We start from the raw sequence: 20169 nt of genomic DNA, 5'->3' as shown, positions 1-20169 counted from the left end.
TCCCTAGAAAAGTTGTTCTCAACCACTTTTTGCTCCATGACTCATAAAATAACCCAAAAATTATCCTGTGATCCACATATCCCAGGGATTCGGCTGAATGTTTGCAACCTGCTGTCTCTTTTATCTTGGATTGAGTAGGAAATGATCAGTTGTTCCTTCATAGAGGTAATTTGTTATAGAATCAAGGACAATAAAAAAAAAACACATGCACATAAACATGCACCTGGAATCCTCTAAGATTCTTGTTTCATAGTGTATGGAAATTACTGTCACCATGGTCCTAATTCAAATTTAACTCTGTGGACTTGCTGCATCCTAAAAATTGTTCCTTGTTTGTACCTACTACTCTATAGGCTCACTTTTCTCCTCCTCTCATGGCCTCATCTCTAACTCTCATAATGCACCACAGCCCTTTAACACATGCTGCTACTTCATTTCACTAGCACCATTCTTCCAAGTCACCATTTCTCCTCTTTAAAACTCTTCCACTTCTATCTCGCTTTCAGCCCATTATCTCTGTAAAATGATTTGAGATTGTGTCTGTGAAGGAGACAATGTAAAAATAAACCACGTAGCACTGTGTTATACAATGTAAAGCTTATCATTCAAATCTGCCTTCGATTACACCTACCTAGCATCGACAAAGTGAATAGGATAAATTAATCTGTGGGGTCTATGTAGCTTATTTGAAGTCAGGGATGTAACACCCGTGCAGATCTTGGCCCAACTACTCCCAGGAATTAAGGAATAGAAGATATGCACTCCAAGCACATGTCTTACAGATGAAAAATCTGACCTCAGTTCTCCCCAGAATGAGTGTGCAAGAGAACACTCACCTACTGCTTCAATCTTGAAGGTCAGTTTCTGGCCTGCGGCCTCACAGGTGTACTCTCCAGCGTCCTCCTTCTCCATCTGCTCCAGGACCAGACGCCGGGATTTACCGTCAGACTCTACTCTGAGTTTCTTGCTGGGGGTTATAAGTTTGCCATCCTTGTGCCATTTCACTTCAGTCTTGGCCTGGGCCACTTCGCAGGACAGGATAGTCCTCTCTGTCAGCATAGCCTTCACCTCCTTCTGCACCTTTTCCTGGTTTACAAATGCAGATTCTGGCTCTGAGTAGGGAAAAAAAAAAGAGAAAAAATGACTATTAAAATAAAATTAGCCCATCGAACAGGTCTTAGCACATCGACATGGACCAACTTTGGAAATTCTGAAATTTTTCATTTGCCAACAATAGCAGTTGCTACTGGAGAATGTCTCTATTTATGTATTTGTTTGTTGCTAATTAGGCCGTACAATGCAGAAGTTCTTCCTTCTTTGATCATTTTTCCATCATAAACCAACATGACAACACAGACTCATAGCGATCTCGCCCATGGTCATTCCCAGCTGGAACTTCTCTTTCCAAAGAATACTGTTACTAGTACAATACTCTGATAATTAAAGACCTGGCTCCGCAAGGTGCACAAAAGTACACATGTTTAATTTGAAGCAGCTGGCAGTCCCTTTGACTTCACATGCTTAAAGTTACCCAAGCTAAGCGCCTTGCTGAATCAGGTCCAATCTTGCAAACCGCAGGCAACTTTCAGGAGAAGAGGGCATTTAACATATGGCAGGAGGCATGCAGCATCCAGGGCCGGTGCAACCCATTAGGCAACCTAGGCCATTGCCTAGGGTTCTGACATTTGGGGGACGGCAGCCGGATGTTCGGCCGCCGTGGTTGTCGGCGGTATTTTGGGGGCGGGACCTTCTGCCGCCTAGGACGCCAAAAAGGCTGCCGGCGCTCCTGGCAGCATCTCATTGGATCAGGAGCAAAAACTTACAATGAAAGGATCTCAGAAAATTCACAGCTTTAGATCGGTTTGGATGAGCACTCAAAAATGTGGCTGCTTCTCCAAAAAACATATCCTAGCCTCTTCAGTCTCCAAAGTCAGGCTGGGAATCTTGCAAGAAGAGGTTTTTCTTACTTCTGGCTTCCTCTGAGGCTGGAAATGCCAAAGCCTAATCCAGGAAAGCACTGAAGCATATACTTAAAGTTAAGCATATGCTTACAAGCTTTCCTGGACAGGGATGCTGTCCAATGTCAGGCTCTAGAAGAACCTGTTGTGATAATTAGGTACTTTACATCTGACTATGGGAAAAGCAGGGGCAGCAAGAAAATTGTTTGATTGTTTTTTAAAGTCCAACGTTTTTGAACTTCAGAAAGTGTGGTCCAGATTCAGTTTGAATTCTGAGTGACAGTTTGGGCCAGTTTCCACACTGGTTCACCCATCACCAGTTAGGCCCAGCTCCTCCACTCGTTTATATCATTAGGGCTCCACTGACTTCCATCTCACCATTTGTCATGCAAAAGCCACCTCATCTGCAGCTCTTGCCAGCTGGAACAACCCTACTGTGCCTCTCTCCCACTGCCCCTTTTCAAATCTCAATTGAACAGTTCTCTTTATTCCCCTTGTCTGTGCGTCTTAATTTATTTCTTCCTGTGCGTATATAAAAGTTTCATGCTGTTCTGCAAGGAGTATATCATTTTTATTACTTTATCTATTATTAAATCTCCAATTTAATAATGTGATGCACTTTTATGACATATTGATATACCCTGATATTTTGGTATATGCAAAACATTAGGGCAGACCTTCGGCTAGCATAAATCAGCCTAGCTCCTAGCCTGCAGTGGAGCGACACTAATTTATACACACACACATTTGTTACTGTTGTTAGTTCATTTTCAGACACGACAGTACAATTGGGAATTCAGGAGGGTCTTTCTCCCACCTGTGACATTAAACTTGAAGGTCAGTTTCTGGCCAGCAGCTTCACAGGTGTACTCTCCAGCATCCTTCTTCTCCACCTGCTCCACAACCAGACGCCGGGATTTGCCCTCAGATTCCACTTTGAATTTCTTGCTAGAAGTGATCAGTTTCCCGTCCTTGTACCATTTCACTTCAGTTTTGGCCTGGGCCACTTCGCAGGAGAGGGTGGCGCTCTCTGTCATCACAGCCTTCACCTCCTTCTGCACCTTCTCCTGGTTTGCAAATACGATTTCTGGCTCTGAAAAAAGATAACATTTCAAAGTGAATCTATAACCTGAAAGCTGCCAAAACTTGTATCAGGACCTAAGGGAAACAATTAAATCCATGTCTCCAATCTGACAACATGCATTTAAAGTTCTCACATCACCACAGAAAACATTTTTAGGTTTTCTTATGCGGTAAACTTTCTTGTTACTGTTTCACAGGAGCTGTGACAAAACAGTTAAGGATCTATGTTAGCATGCTACATTGCTTATCCCCACGATATGCTCTCATTCCAGGGCCCATCAAGGCAAATCAGATCAGCTGGGCAGTCCTTACTAGTCATTCCTAGGATCAGGCCAAGTGCAGTTTTTAGCAGCAGGGCCTTGACTACGCTATTTCCTTCCTGGAGGACATAAGCTAGAATCCCACTGTGACTGCAGAATTTCTCATATTTGTTGTTATTATTAGCAGCAATAATATTGAAGTAGCACCTAGAGGCAGGACCACATTAGGTGCAGCACAAACATACAGTAGGAGACCTGCACCAAAGAGTTTACAACAGGGTTTCTCAAACAGGGGTTGCTGCTTGTGTAGGGAAAGCCCCTGGTGGGCCAGGCCAGTGTGTTTACCTGCCCCGTCTGCAAGTTCGGCTGATTGCGGCTCCCACTGGCTGCAGTTTGCTGCTCCGGGCCAATGGGAGCTGCTGGAAGTGGCAGCCAGTAAGTCCCTCGCCCCGTGCCGCTTCCAGCAGCTCCCATTGGCCTGGAGCAGCGAACCGTGGCCAGCGGGAGCCGCAAGCAGCCGGACCTGCGGACGCGGCAGGTAAACACACCAGCCTGACCCGCCAGGGGCTTTCCCTACACAAGTGGCAACCCCAGTCTGAGAAACCCTAGTTTACAACCTAAATAGGTAAAGGGTAGCAGGGGAAACAGACACACAGAGGCGAAATGACTGGACCAAGGCCACACAGCAGGTCAACAGCAGAGTGAGGAATAGAACCAAGCTTTCTCGAGTCCCCAGTACAGTGCCCTACCCATTGGCTCACACACCCTCTGTGCAGTTTGGTTTGCTTGGATAATGACTGTTTAATCTCTGCTGCTTGCACCTGCATGTCTCTGCAGATTTGGGAGAAGGCTGTCTCCTCCAGCTATGACAAGGTCCTGATGGACTTTCTAGCTGGCCAACCAAGCTGAATTTATGATTCAATTACTGAATTTGCTTAAGGTACAGCACCCAGGGTAACAGGTGCTTAACATGCTTGAAATCATAATTAAACCTTTTTGTATATTGCTAGAGGACTGAGATCAGATGGGTGATCTCTCTCCCTATATTCAGGGCTGGATTGTGGCTTTGCAGCCCTGGCTCCACTGGGATGTGTCACAGAGCTGCACCATCTGAGAGGCAGATGCCAGAGCTGTCATCCTTGTAGTGCACAGAGACAGAGAGGATGCTTCCCCAGCACGGGGGTGCAGAATGCATTCTCACAGTGCTACTGGTCATCTGGCTACACACCAGCCCCTCCCAGCCAGGACCCCTTTGGGGCATGGAGCCTCTCAGACTGTACCAGCCTGCTCACCTCACACACACGCAGCCTTATGCACGGGATGAAATGCTCATCTCCCACATAATGCCGGAGTAATCAGACTGTCTGTAAAGGAGCGTGGGTGAGCCAGGAAGGTGAAACCCACTTTCCTAATTGGAAGCCCAGGCTCCAGACATCAGAGCACTTCACCTTCTCCCCCTCCGTGCCACACGCATGGGGCATTAGGGCCAATGCAGTCAAATAAAGGCAGATCCTCAACCCCATGATGTCCTTCCCCGTCAGTCTCCCCTGGGCAGACCTGGAGAGCGCCTGTCCACGAGGGGCAACGGAAGTGCAGATACCACCACGTAGCCACTCCACCATGGCTCCCCTCTGCAACTTCACTGGGGTTGAGAGTGCTGTGGACAGTCATGTGCTGGCTCTCTGGCATTCTGGCTGCATCAATGGACTTATGAGAAGGACAGGGATTGCAGCACTATTATTATTCATGTATATTCAGGAAGGGGTCACAATACACTGGGCATTTTCCAAACATACTGAGAAGAGGCTCTCCCTGCCTTAAAGATCCTGCAATCCATTAGAAATATATATATTTTCTTAAAAGTCCCCCCAACTTCTGCACCAAAGCAACAGTAGCCACTCTTTGGCCCATAAATTGCTCCTAAAATGGTGGACAATATTCCTAAAAAATAAATTACTTTAGTCTTCTAACAGAAATTTTAAAAAAGAGTTTCTCCCACCTGTGACGATAACCTTGAAGGTCAGTTTCTGCCCTGCGGCCTCACAGGTGTACTCTCCAGCATCCTTCTTCTCCACCTGCTCCATGACCAAACTCCGGGATTTGTCCTCAGACACCACTTTGAATTTCTTGCTGGAGGTGATCAGTTTCCCATCTTTGTACCATTTCACGTCAGTCTTGGCCTGGGTCACCTCACAACTCAGGGTGGCGCTCTCTGTCAGGGCGGCCTTCACCTCCTTCTGCACCTTCTCCTTGTTTGCAAACACAACTTCAGGTTCTGAGATTGGGGGAAATCATTTAAAAAGTGAACTCCTCCAATTTTGATCTTCATTACCAGAAGGCAGGTTTATGAAGATTTTTCCCAATTCATATTTCTTGAGTGCTCATCTCCTGAGTCATTTAAACTAGGCCACACTAACAAATGTTAGGAGGAACAATCCTTCACTAGCAGTGGAGAATGGGCTAGGTAACCTATAAGGGTTTTTCCATCTCTAATTACCATGATTTTCTGAAATCTACAATGGAAGAAACTAATGTATTTGTTAACATTTGTCCATCAGAACATCACTGAACATCATCCACTGGATGATTGTGCTGTAAGAAAATATGCTTTAAATCATACAAACAAGAGGAGAGATGCATTTTATCTAGCAATCCAAAATAAAGGTGGCTGTAGGGGAAAAAAAATGAGTCCATATTCTGGGATTCATGCTTAAACTTTCCAAAATTTCACACGTGTTCGCTAATTAAAAATAAAAATAAACCGCCCACCTCTGTTACTTTTCCAGAATTATGCCAGGCCAGAATCAAGACTAGTTTATTGCATAAACTCCTGAACTTTTCAGTTGGTTCGCGGGTTGGTTTAAATTTTTCATAAGCCAAACTTACTTTGTCACTGGCTCCCCGCACAACCTTAGGCAAGACACTTAACTTTTCTGTGCTTCCGTTTTCCAATATGGAAAATAAGAGAGAAATCAGTCTCTCTCACCTGTGACGATAACTTTGAAGGTCAGTTTCTGGCCTGCGGCCTCACAGGTGTACTCTCCAGCGTCTTTCTTCTCCACCTGCTCCACAGCCAGACGCCGGGATTTGCCCTCAGACTCCACTTTGAGTTTTTTGCTGGAAGTGATCAGTTTCCCGTCCTTGTACCATTTCACTTCAGTCTTGGCCTGGGCCACCTCACAGCTCAGGGTCGTGCTCTCTGTCAGGGCGGCCTTCACCTCCTTCTGCACCTTCTCCTGGTTTGTAAACACCTCTTCCGCTTCTGCAAACATGAGGAGACGGGATAGTCAAGAAACAATCCTTCCTTTTGAGGCAGCGAGTTTCAGATTCTCCATTAATAACTGAGGCTGTTTTAAAATAAATCTAGGTTTGACCATTTTAATGTTAGAGACAAGATGGGAGAGGTAATATGTTTCACTGGACCAACTTCTAATGGCTTATTTAATAGAAAAGCTGGACAGAACTCTGATCTTGGATCTTTTTTGGATCTTATAAATGACAGAACCTACCCTTAGCTAAAACTGCTTGAGGGACAACTATCCATCCTGTCAAAATATAAAATTCTAAAACCTAGCTCAGATCTCTCCTTTGGCATTTAAACTCTGCCACCGTACCAGGAGAGCTACAAGCGAAAGGACAATAGGTCTGAACCAGGACATTGGATCCATATCTCCTTGAATTTGGAGGAATTTTAAATCAGAATCCAAAATTTCATGTTGTTGGAACTCCAGATTCAAAACTTCCTTGAATTTTGTGAAAGTTTGCACTTTAACATAGATCCAGAGACAGGTTTTGCAGTTTCACACCACCTCCAGAGTGAAGCAATAAGGTGATCGCTCATTCAAGATCCAATCCTAGCAGGATGCTGGAACTTAAAAAAACAAACACTTTGGAAGGGCCATGAACTCTCATGCAAGCCAACTTCTAACTAACTAGGGTCAGGAAGAGACTTCCCCAGTGGTCAGGCTATTCCGTAATTGCCCACAGGTCAAAGTGGACCTTCCTCTGAAGCAGCTGGTACTGGCCACTGCAGAAGACCAGATACTAGACTAGATGGACCATTGGTCTGATCCAATCTGGCAATTGCAATAGACCTGCCATCATAGCTCTGTAAAAAGATCACAAGGAAATTTCAAACCATACGCCATATTCACACAAATGCCTGTTATGTGAAATTATCTAGTTTCACAGAGCTCGGGCCATGGTGATATCCAGTACTGTTCACCATTGTGAGGCCAGGCATGTCAAGTATTTAGATGGTTCTTTCCATAGCTCCTGGAATGGATGGGATATAATCCTGTCATATGTGATGCATGCAGCGCTGCCCATGGCAGCTGTAAATCAAAATGACAACTGCTTCTCCTTAGAATTAGAGCCTTCTGCATTCACTGTGTGTTTGATATGCATCTGGCCTGAAAGGTTAGGCACAGAGTGATTTTCCAGTGTGGGTAAAGGATGGCTGACGTGTTCTGGATCCTCTGCAAGAAAGAAGATCCTATGGGTATGCTCATTTCTCTGAAAAGATCCTGAGGGAAGAACAATTGTATTCCTCTAGGCCAATTTATCCCCACTGGACCCTGTCTTCTGACTTTTGGGAGAGGATTTCATATGCTAATACAAACCCAACATCACCACTATTATGTACAATTCATGTCATTCCAGATTATTATTATTATTTGTGTTACCATAGAGCAGTGGTATCCAACCTTGTTACACAGGAGGGCCACCTAAAACCCAAGCACAGCCTTGTGTGGGCCAAAGAGATTCTACATATTTTAATAAGATTTAAAGGCACCTGTATTGATTTATATTTTAAGCTCAGCTTGTTTCGTATGTATTTAGATAGGCTGTTTCGATGTACAATAGTGCTTATTTACACACTTGTGTAAACTAAAATGATGTAAACATGACAACAAAACACTAATGAATCAGCCATTAGTATGTTGTGTTGAAGCAGGCCGTGGCCCTTATGAAATGATCTGGTGGGCCGTGTGTGGCCTGCAGGTAGGTTAGGCACCTTTGTCGTAGAGCCTAGGAGTCCCAGTCCTAGGCTAGGATGCCACTGTGCTAGGGGCTGTACAAGCAAAGAACAAAGAGACAGTCCCTGCCCCAGATGTATTGAGTTCAATTTTAGGTGATGGAGTTCTTCCCAGTGGCAGGTTTCAGTTGTTTGGATTTGCCTGAGTGGCATGGCACCTGCTCTCACAAATTCTCTCTGATGAATTCACTTGAATGTCACCACAAATTAAGACCAAGAGATGAGGAGGAAGGATGATCTTCGGATTAAGGCACAGGCAGAGGAGTCAGGAGACCCAGTTTCCATTCCTGACTCTACCACAGATTTCCCTGTGACCTTGGGCAAGTCACTTAGGATGCCAAACCTGTTGCCATTGAAGTGTATGGCAAATCTCCCATTGATTTCAATGGGAGCAGAAGCACATCCTTATTCTCTTTGTGCTTCAGTTTCCCCATCTGTAAAATATGGATAATACCATCTATCTCACAGAGGTGTACAGAGGCTCAACTAATTTGTGCTCGTAAGACATGTTAATAATGTATCTAAGCTACTTCTCTGGCCCCCACTACTACAGTGTCTGAGCTGCTCACAATCTTTTATGTATATAGCCTCACATGGCAGAGCTGAACCTGGTTTGCCCAAGTCCCAGGCTTGCATCTTAGCCCCTGGACCATCCTGCCTAGCAGCAAGCATAGAACATTTAGAGGAACCTTTGTAGGTAAACGGCACCCTTCATGTGAGGATTTCAGAGCCCTTCACACACACCAATTAATTCTCACAATGACCCTGTGATGTAGGAAGGTATCAAGATGCCCATTTCCAGCTGGATTAAACACAGTTACATACAGGTTAAGTAACTGGCACACAGTCATGCAGCAAGTGAACAGCAGAGCAGAGCGGAGCCTAGCACGTTGGAATCCCTTATGCTAACCACCAGACCCATTTACAAAAACAAACCTATCATGTCGCAGCCTTATGCCAGAAACCTTGAGGAGCAGAAATCCTTAGGCTTTCATCCAAGGTTACAGTATGTACTCATGCAAAGCTCTGGTATTTCAGCCAGATGCACTTCATCATCCATCATCTTGAGAAAAACCTTTGGGCTAACGCTATGGAGCTCTCTCATGTACATAGATGCAAACAATCAATGCCTCTTGCTTGAAGTATTGCTTTGTTGTGTGCAGTAGGAAACGCCAGTTAGCTCCTGGCTTTAAAACAAAACCAAACCAAAAACAAAAAACAAAAAACCTATGATCCACCACAGGAGGCTAACATGAGCTCTTGTTTCAAAGAGCGTAATATGATTCTTGGCCAATTTCTGCCTCTCAGTCTCGTGTTTATAATCTATCATAATTTCCCTCTCCCATCTTCACTAATCACCAAAGATTTCCTTGTCTAAAATAAAACAGTGACCTGTGATCTCACACCCTCCACCTGCACCTCCTACTTAACCCTGCAGCCAAGTCAGAAGGCTGAAACGATGCTACAATCATTACCATCATTTTCATGGCAAAAGAGTGGGATGCCACAAACATAGGATAATGACCCAAATTTGGCCCTAACTTGCTCCCAGGACAATTCCAGTAACTTACAAACTAGAATACAGTGACGATAAGATTCAATAAGCTCCTACAATGCACAGAAAATGTTTGGCAAGTTTGGGAACTATGGTGGCAGAATATAGTGCTGGGTAAATCAGTTCAGATAAATAAAAGAGGAACAGAAACTTTGCCCCAAACACCAACACAACCTCTTCTGTCCACTTTATGTTATTTAAAGAAAAAAAACCACAGGTAACTTTTCACTTTCTGGTTCAAACAGCAAATAGATAGAAAATTACCAGAGCGCAATGAGATGGCCTATTCTCACTGTCCTGCTGACATTGCCAAAAGCAGGAAGCACTAGAAGTGTTGTGAGAGAGCCTGTTTTTGTGAGATTTTAACATGACTAAATAGCAGAAAGAGACTCAAATAAATCCTCTTACGTTTGGAGGAGTTTCTGAGCTACATGGATGTTCATCTGAACCCAAATGCCAAATCTCATAGAATTTGTATTTCACCAAGACCACCATTCAGTAAGCTACTGCAGGACCTGATAGTCTATGATTCTGTGATTCTATGACATGCATAACTTTAAAGCAGAGGCGCAGTCCCACTGAAGACAGTGGGACTACAAATGAGCTTGAAGTTATACACACCCAGAAGGCCTAGTTGCACACTGCAGTAGCTGAGTGCTAGAGGATCATATATTTCTTATTCAACATCCCATCACTCACAAAGAAATGCTCCCAGACGTAGTAAATAAAAGTAAGCGTCTCTCTTACCAATGACAAGAACTTTGAAGGTCAGTTTCTGGCCTGCAGCCTCACAGGTGTACTCTCCAGCGTCTTTCTTCTCCACCTGATCCACGACCAGACGCCGGGATTTGCCTTCAGACTCCACTTTGAGTTTCTTGCTGGACGTGATTGGTTTCCCATCTTTGCACCATTTCACGTCAGTCTTGGCCTGGGTCACCTCACAGCTCAGGGTGGCGCTCTCTGTCAGGGCGGCCTTCACCTCCTTCTGCACCTTCTCCTGGTTTGCAAATACCTCTTCAGGCTCTGCAGAGGGGAGAAGCAATTTAAAAACGGAATGCACAGTTAGAGCTGCACAAAGCATTCCCAACACATAGTTCAGTAGCTGAGCTGTGTCACATTTCATGTAATTTTGAAATGGGCCTCATTTCGTTAAATTCAAACCCCAGATGCAACACTTCTCCTTTCACCAATCAGGTGTTGCTGATGCTCCATCAGCCAGAAGAAATGAAAGGCTCCAGTGCCTTGTATATGTAACCCCTGCCAGCTCAGAGTGGCACTCTGTCTCCCTCTAGTGGTGGCTTAGGCCAGCTAGAGATTGATTAGCCTGCTATAGCCTTGACTAGGACAGATGTGCCTTTTAGCTGAACAGTAGAGGCTCCTTCATTTGGCTGAGGAGGTCGACACAATGAATGATGCGGTGAATGTTACACACTCTCTGTCAGGGCGGCCTTCACCTCCTTCTGCACCTTCTCCTTGTTTGCAAACACCTCTTCCATTTCTGCTGGGGAAAAGGAATTACAGGGCTTAATCATCCTCACTGATGCGATGCCACCCAGAGAACAGAGAAGGAGAAGGCAGGGAGAAGATGACAGCTCTGCATCTGAGACAGTTTTTGCTCCACGTTTACCACCTCTGACTGACTCCTCCCACCATCAGTGCAAGTCCATGTACAACCTTAACTATGGAGCTACAAGCACTTCTCCTTTATAATAATGCACTCCATACCCCCAGACTCCATCTCTCATGATTCCTCTGGAGTAATCTCAGATTCAAATGTAAATTTATCCTCTCAAGTCTCCCTCTTGTTTATTTTGCTGAGATGTTTCTTGCAAAACTTTCCCTCCCCTCTGATACCTGAAAGGACCAACATTTCTTCCCACTGAGGAGTGCTGTTATTTTTTAAAAGTAAATGAAGGCATTAAAGAGAAGCCAGAGTGGCTTGGGTGGATGCCCGGTAGGGTTACCACCAGGCTGATATTTGACTGGCCTGCCCGTTGTTTCATGGATTTGTCAGTTGCCAGAAAAATAATCTAGTCTCCCAGGTGGTTTTTTTTACGTTAGTCTAAAGATTTTCATGATTATCCTAACACAATGGGAGATCTAATGTTAAAAGTTTCTGTGTCCACCTAAAGATACAATGGGCTTGAACAAATGTGCATCTAACATGAGAACGCAGCAGGCACTGTTGCTCACACATTAGAATTTCTGAATGCCATTAATCAGTTAGACTCACACCTAGCCACCATTGTGATAACTACACTTATGACTTCGGTATGCAGTTATCCCTTCCAGATCAGACAATGTCTCTATTGTCGGATAATCTCAAAATCCAAGAACATGATATTTTATGTTTTCATAAAATGAGGGTCTGATTTTTCTCTCACGTACGTCTGCATATCAGGAGTAACTCCTTTGAAATCGGTGGGGTTACAATGGTGTAAATTCAGTATAAGTGAAAGCCAATTCACACCCCATGGTTATTATTTGGGCCTCCCCTCCAAATGCAGTCCTTGTTTGCAACTTGGTGTCTGTTCACAAAATAACTCCAAACTCATTGAAATCTCCCCTAATAGACCAGATCCTCAGCATCGCTACACTAAGGTCAAGACAGCACTGCTCATTTATACTAGTTAGGGTTTGAGCTCTTCAGAATAAAACAGCAAATAATATTATATCATTCAAATTAACTGAAAATATTTGAACGTGAAAATCAAAATGGCAGGTCACAACAGAGAATATCAATGTAAACACCGCTCTCTCTCACCTGTGATGATAATTTTAAAGGTCAGTTTCTGGCCTGCGATCTCACAGATGTACTCTCCAGCATCCTTCTTCTCAAGCTGCTTCACAACCAGTCGCCGGGATTTGCCCTCAGACTCCACCTTGCATTTCTTGCTGGTGGTGATCAGTTTCCCATCCTTGTACCATTTCACTTCAGACTTCTCCTGGACCACCTCACAGCTCAGGGTGGCGCTCTCTGTCAGGACGGCTTTCACTTCCTTCTGCACCTTCGCCTTGTTTGCAAACACTTCTTCGGGTTCTGCCAAGAGAAAAGGAATTACAAGATAAATCCTGTCACTGATACAATGCCACCCAGGGACTATTAAAGGCAAAGATGCGGCGAAACTGACAGTTCTGCTTCCTGACGCAGTATTGGCTGTATGTCTCTCCCACTTTGCCTAAAATGTCAACCTTAACTATGGAGCTTATATGGCATCTCCTTCTTAAATCAACCAACCTAAATCCCCACAGTCAACATCTCATGATTGCTCTGGGGAGTGATCATTCCCTTAGGAGTACTACAATGGCATTATGGAAAAGACAGGGTGGCTCGTATGGACGTCCTGAGACGTTCAAAATCCCAATCTCTTCTGGAAAATGTTATGCTGCTGCTGCAAAACACCCACTGACTAAGACGATTCAGGTGCATTCCCATTTTACCTGCTTACTCCAAAAATTTATTCTCAACATCGTGACAAAACCCAAAATCTCCCCAAAACCCTCTGGATTCAGAGCTGAGGAGCCAGCAGGGCAGGAAATTCAGCTTATTCTAGAATGTTTCAATCAACAATGGCAGCAAATCAGACCTTAAGTTGAAAGAAAATACTCTCTCCTACCAGTGACAAGAACCTTGAAGGTCAGTTTCTGGCCTGTGGCCTCACAGGTGTACTCTCCAGCGTCCTTCTTCTCCACCTGCTCCATGACCAGATGCCGGGATTTGCCCTCAGACTCCACTTTGAATTTCTTGTTGGAGGTGATCAGTTTCCCGTCCTTGTACCATTTCACTTCAGTCTTGGCCTGGGTCACCTCACAGCTCAGAGTGGCGCTCTCTGTCAGGGCGGCCTTCACCTCCTTCTGCACCTTCTCCTTGTTTGCAAACACCTCTTCCATCTCTGCCAGGGAAAAGGAATTACAAGGGCTTAATCTCCCTCACTGATGCGATGCCACTCAGAGAACAGAGAAGTAGAAGGCAGGGAGCAGCTGACAGCTCTGTTCCTTAGGCTGCTTTCTGCACGTCTCCCCTACTTTGCCAGACCATGAATGATATAGCTACAAGTACAATTTCAACCTTAACTATGGAACCAATAGGGTGGCTCCTTCCTAACAAACCAACCCGAACATTCAAACTCTCATCAGTGCTCTGGAGAGTGACCTCAGATCCAGATCCGAATTTATCAGCACAGGGCTCCCTTTAGTTTTTTCACCAACATCTTCCTTATAAACCCTTCCTTCTGATTTTAAACCTGAATGGACGACTTTTTTTCCTTTAAGAAGCACTGTTGGTTTTAAAAAAAGTCATTGATTGCGTATCACTCTATAGGGAATATCTGAGCTGAGATGCCACCAGTGAAGGATATGCACTTCATTCTACAATACTTAAACCAACAACAGAAGCAAACTGTTGAAAGAACATACTGTTTCTTACCTGTGACAACAATCTTGAAGGTCAGTTTCTGGCCTGCAGCCTCACAGGTGTACTCTCCAGCATCTTTCTTCTCCACCTGATCCACAACTAGATGTCGGGATGTGCCCTCAGACGCCACTTTGAATTTCTTGCTGGACGTGATCAGTTTCCCGTCCTTGTACCACCTCACTTCAGTCTTGGCCTGGGTCACCTCACAGCTCAGGGTGGCGCTCTCTGTCAGGGCGGCCTTCACCTCCTTCTGCACCTTCTCCTTGTTTGCAAACACCTCTTCCATTTCTGCTGGGGAAAAGGAATTACAGGGCTTAATCGCCCTCACTGATGCGATGCCACCCAGAGAACAGAGAAGGAGAAGGCAGGGAGAAGATGACAGCTCTGCATCTGAGACACTTTTTGCTCCACGTTTACCACCTCTGACTGACTCCTCCCACCATCAGTGCAAGTCCATGTACAACCTTAACTATGGAGCTACAAGCACTTCTCCTTTATAATAATGCACTCCATACCCCCAGACTCCATCTCTCATGATTCCTCTGGAGCAATCTCAGATCCAAATGTAAATTTATCCTCTCAAATCTCCCTCTCATTTATTTTGCTGAGATGTTTCTTGCAAAACTTTCCCTCCCCTCTGATACCTGAAAGGACCAACATTTCTTCCCACTGAGGAGTGCTGTTATTTTTTAAAAGTAAATGAAGGCATTAAAGAGAAGCCAGAGTGGCTTGGGTGGATGCCCGGTAGGGTTACCACCAGGCTGATATTTGACTGGCCTGCCCGTTGTTTCATGGATTTGTCAGTTGCCAGAAAAATAATCTAGTCTCCCAGGTGGTTTTTTTTACGTTAGTCTAAAGATTTGCATGATTATCCTAACACAATGGGAGATCTAATGTTAAAAGTTTCTGTGTCCACCTAAAGATGCTGCAGTGTTCCCAGTTCCGCAGGTTAAGCAATAACAGATCAAAGGTGTTGAAAATATAGCAGCTGCCTGCCCACCAACACACACGTGCACCACGTGTGTGTGTGAAATGGTTTAACTCACATGACAATGAGGAGACATGCGATGTTATCAATCTTATCTATATGTGTTCTCTCTCTAGATACTATGAGCTGCTGTTGAATGGGGATTGTGGAGTTGCCTTGTGGTTAGAGTTACTTGGGGTTTGTCTTCTGTGTGGGCAGGTGCCAATTTTTTTTTTTATTTTTTATTTTTTTTTGCATTTCAAAGATGGTAACACTAATGACATGCAGAAGTTCAGAATCCCAAGATCGTTTGGAAAATTTATGCTACTGCTGTAAAACGCCCACCGACTAAGAACATTCAGCTGTCTCCACACTTTACCTGCTTACTCTGTTCATTTCTTATCAGTATCATGGCAAAATCAAAAATCTCTCCAACATGCTACCAGTGTAGGAAACGCACTTTATTCTACAATATTTAAACCAGCAATGGCAGCAAATCAGCCCTTCAGTATAAAGAAAATACTCTCTCTTACCAGTGACAAGAACTTTGAAGGTCAGTTTCTGGCCTGCGGCCTCACAGGTGTACTCTCCAGCGTCTTTCTTCTCCACCTGATCCACAACCAAATGCCGGGATTTGCCCTCAGATTCCACTTTGAATTTCTTGCTGGAGCTGATCAGTTTCCCATCCTTGTACCACCTCACTTCAGTCTTCGCCTGGGCCACCTCACAGCTCAGGGTGGCGCTCTCTGTCAGGGTGGCCTTCACCTCCTTCTGCACCTTCTCCTTGTTTGCAAACACCTCTTCCATTTCTGCTGGGGAAAAGTATTACAGGGCTTAATCGCCTTCACTGATGCGATGCCATCCAGAGAATAGAGAAGGAGAAGGCGGGGAGAAGATGACAGCTCTGCATCTGAGACATTTTTTGCTCCACATTTACCACCTCTGCCTGATCCCTCCCACCATCAGTGCAAGTCCATGTACAAACTTAACTATGGACCTGCCAACACCTCTCCTGCCCCACACCTCCAGACTCCATCTCTCATGATTCCTCTGGAGCAATCTCAGATCCAAATGTAAATTTATCCTCTCAAGTCTCCCTCTCGTTTATTTTGCTGAGATGTTTCTTGCAAAACTTTCCCTCTCCTCTCATATCTGAAAGGACCAACATTTCTTCCCACTGAGGAGCACTGCTATTTTTTAAAAGTAAATGAAGGCATTAAAGAGAAGCCAGAGTGGCTTGGGTGGATGCCCGGTAGGGTTACCACCTGGCTCATATTTGACCAGCCTGCCCATTGTTTTATGAATTTGCCAGTTGCCAGAAAAATAATCTAGTCTCCCAGGTGGTTTTTTTTACGTTAGTCTAAAGATTTGCATGATTATCCTAACACAATGGGAGATCTAATGTTAAAAGTTTCTGTGTCCACCTAAAGATGCTGCAGTGTTCCCAGTTCCGCAGGTTAAGCAATAACAGATCAAAGGTGTTGAAAATACAGCAGCTGCCTGCCCACCAACACACAAGTGCACCACGTGTGTATGTGAAATGGTTTGACTCACACGATAGTGAGGAGACATGCGATGTTATCAATCTTATCTATATGTGTTCTCTCTCTGGATACTATTAGCTGCTGTTGAATGCGGATTGTGGAGTTGCCTTGTGGTTAGGGTTACTTGGGATTTGCCTTCTGTGTGGGCAGGTGCCAATTTTTTTTTATTTTTTTTTATTTTTTGCATTTCAAAGATGGTATCACTAATGCCATGCAGAAGTTCAGAATCCCAAAATCGTTTGGAAAATTTATGCTACGGCTGTAAAATACCCACCGACTAAGAACATTCAGCTGTCTCCACACTTTACCTGCTTACTCTGTTCATTTCTTATCAGTATCATGGCAAAACCAAAAATCTCTCCAACATGCTACCAGTGTAGGAAACGCACTTTATTCTACAATATTTAAACCAGCAATGGCAGCAAATCAGCCCTTCAGTTGAAAGAAAATACTCTCTCTTACCAGTGACAAGAACTTTGAAGGTCAGTTTCTGGCCTGTGGCCTCACAGGTGTACTCTCCAGCATCTTTCTTCTCCACCTGATCCACGACCAAATGCCGGGATTTGCCCTCAGACTCCACTTTGAATTTCTTGCTGGAGGTGATCAGTTTCCCATCCTTGTACCACCTCACTTCAGTCTTGGCCTGGGCCACCTCACAGCTGAGGGTGGCGCTCTCTGTCAGGGTGGCCTTCACCTCCTTCTGCACCTTCTCCTTGTTTGCAAACACCTCTTCCATTTCTGCTGGGGAAAAGGAATTACAGGGCTTAATCATCCTCACTGATGCGATGCCATCCAGAGAACAGAGAAGGAGAAGGCAGGGAGAAGATGACAGCTCTGCATCTGAGACACTTTTTGCTTCATAGACTCATAGACTTTAGGGTCAGAAGGGACCAATATGATCATCTAGTCTGACCTTCTGCACAAAGTAGGCCACAGAACCCTACCCATCCACTTCTATAACAAACCCCTAACCTATGTCTGAGTTATTGAAGTCTTCAAATTGTGGTTTGAAGACCTCAAGCTGCAGAGAATCCACCAGCAAGTGACTCATGCCCCACGCTGCAGAGGAAGGCGAAAAACCTCCAGGGCTTCTGCCAATTAGACCCGGAGGAAAATTCCTTCCCGACCCCAAATATGGTGATCAGCTAAACCCTGAGCATGTGGGCAAGACTCACCAGCCAGCACTCAGGAAAGAATTCTCTGCAGTAACTCAGACCCCATCCCATCCAACATCCCATCATAGACCACTGGGCACACTGATCTGCCGATAATCAAAGATCAGTTGCCAAAATTAAGCTATCCCATCATACCATCCCCTCCATAAACTTATCAAGCTTAGTCTTAAAGCTAGATATGTCTTTTGCCCCCACTACTCCCCTTGGAAGGCTGTTCCAGAACTTCACTCCTCTAATGGTTAGAAACCTTTGTCTAATTTCAAGTCTAAACTTCCTAGTGTCCAGTTTATACCTATTTGTTCTTGTGTCTACATTGGTACTAAGCTTAAATAATTCCTCTCCCTCCCTAATATTAATCCCTCTGATATATTTATAAAGAGCAAGCATATTCCCCCTCAGCCTTCTTTTGGCTAGGCTAAACAAGCCAAGCTCTTTGAGTCTCCTTTCATAAGGCAGGTTTTCCATTCCTTGGATCATCCTAGTACCCCGTCTCTGAACCTGTTCCAGTTTGAATTCTTCCTTCTTAAACATGGGAGACCAGAACTGCACACAGTATTCCAGATGAGGTCTCACCAGTGCCTTATATAAAGGTACTAACACCTCCTTATCTTTGCTGAAAATACCTCGCCTGATGCATCCTAAAACTGCATTAGGTTTTTTAACAGCCATATCACATTGGCGCCTCATAGTCATCCTGTGATCAACCAATACTCCAAGGTCCTTCTCCTCCTCTGTTGCTTCCAACTGATGTGTCCCCAATGTATATCTAAAATTCTTATTATTAATCCCTAAGTGCATGACCTTGCACTTTTCACTATTAAATTTCATCCTATTACTATTACTCCAGTTTACAAGGTCATCCAGATCTTCCTGTATGATATCCCGGTCCTTCTCTGTGTTAGCAATACCTCCCAGCTTTGTGTCATCCGCAAACTTTATTAGCACATTCCCGCTTTTTGTGCCAAGGTCAGTAATAAAAAGGTTAAATAAGATTGGTCCCAAAACTGATCCTTGAGGAACTCCACTAGTAACCTCCTTCCAGCCTGAGAGTTCACCTTTCAGTACGACTCGTTGTAGTCTCCCCTTTAACCTGTTCCTTATCCACCTTTCAATTTTCATATTGATCCCCATCTTTTCCAATTTAACTAATAATTCCCCATGTGGAACCGTGTCAAATGCCTTACTGAAATCGAGGTAAATTAGATCTACTGCATTTCCTTTGTCTAAATAATCTGTCACCTTCTCAAAGAAGGAGATCAGGTTGGTTTGGCACGATCTACCTTTAGTAAAACCATGTTGTAACTTGTCCCAATTACCATTGACCTCAATGTCCTTAACTACTTTCTCCTTCAAAATCTTTTCCAAGACCTTACATACTACAGATGTCAAACTAACAGGCCTATAGTTACTCGGATCACTTTTTTTCCCTTTCTTAAAGATAGGAACTATGTTAGCAATTCTCCAGTCATACGGTACAACCCCTGAGTTTACCGATTCATTAAAAATTCTTGCTAACGGGCTTGCAATTTCATGCGCCAGTTCCTTTAATATTCTTGGATGAAGATTATCTGGGCCCTCCGATTTTGTCCCATTAAGCTGTTCAAGTTTGGCTTCTACCTCAGATGTGGTAATATCCACCTCCATATCCTCATTCCCGTTTGTCATCCTTCCATTATCCCTAAGCTCCTCATTAGCATCATTAAAGGCTGAGGCAAAGTACTTATTCAGATATTGGGCCATGCCTAGGTTATCCTTAACCTCCATTCCATCCTCTGTGTTTAGCGGTCCCACTTCTTCTTTCTTTGTTTTCTTCTTATTTATATGGCTATAGAACCTTTTACTATTGGTTTTAATTCCCTTTGCAAGGTCCAACTCTACATGGCTTTTAGCCTTTCTCACTTTATCCCTACATGTTCTGACCTCACTAAGGTAGCTTTCCTTGCTAATCTCACCCTTCTTCCACTCCTTGTAGGCTTTCTGCTTTTTCTTAATAACCTCTCTGAGATGCTTGCTCATCCAGCTTGGTCTACAACTCCTGCCTATGGTTTTTTTCCCCTTTCTTGGGAAGCAGGCTTCTGATAGTTTCTGTAGCTGCGACTTGAAGTAATTCCAGGCCTCCTCCACATTTAGATCCACAAGTTCTTCAGTCCAATCCACTTCTCTAACTAATTTCCT

General features: G+C 44.2%; 2 protein-coding genes across 51 annotated transcripts in view; one reads left to right on the top strand and one right to left on the bottom strand.

Moving 5' to 3' along the window:
- The window catches only part of LOC127045875 (5-beta-cholestane-3-alpha,7-alpha-diol 12-alpha-hydroxylase), a 331656-nt gene that overhangs the window by 230724 nt on the left and 80763 nt on the right, over positions 1-20169 (top strand). The window lies entirely within an intron of this gene.
- OBSCN (obscurin, cytoskeletal calmodulin and titin-interacting RhoGEF) overlaps positions 1-20169 on the bottom strand; it is a 301886-nt gene that overhangs the window by 211556 nt on the left and 70161 nt on the right. For 21 of the 50 annotated variants that reach the window (XM_050942317.1, XM_050942319.1, XM_050942318.1 and 18 more), the window contains 10 exons: positions 17282-17560; positions 15809-16084; positions 14321-14596; positions 13512-13787; positions 12659-12934; positions 10642-10917; positions 6288-6563; positions 5301-5576; positions 2776-3051; positions 837-1112 (listed from right to left, as the gene is read on the bottom strand). In XM_050942317.1, coding sequence (XP_050798274.1) covers positions 837-1112; positions 2776-3051; positions 5301-5576; positions 6288-6563; positions 10642-10917; positions 12659-12934; positions 13512-13787; positions 14321-14596; positions 15809-16084; positions 17282-17560 — 2763 coding nt within the window. Of the gene's footprint in view, positions 1-836; positions 1113-2775; positions 3052-5300; positions 5577-6287; positions 6564-10641; positions 10918-11360; positions 11396-12658; positions 12935-13511; positions 13788-14320; positions 14600-15808; positions 16088-17281; positions 17561-20169 lie in introns of all 50 variants that reach the window. The other 29 variants (XM_050942329.1, XM_050942340.1, XM_050942331.1 and 26 more) reach the window with 29 other exon arrangements.

Source organism: Gopherus flavomarginatus, chromosome 2 (genome assembly GCF_025201925.1).
Source record: "Gopherus flavomarginatus isolate rGopFla2 chromosome 2, rGopFla2.mat.asm, whole genome shotgun sequence".
Lineage (NCBI taxonomy): Eukaryota > Metazoa > Chordata > Testudines > Testudinidae > Gopherus > Gopherus flavomarginatus.
This window is presented reverse-complemented; position numbering and strand designations above follow the sequence as displayed.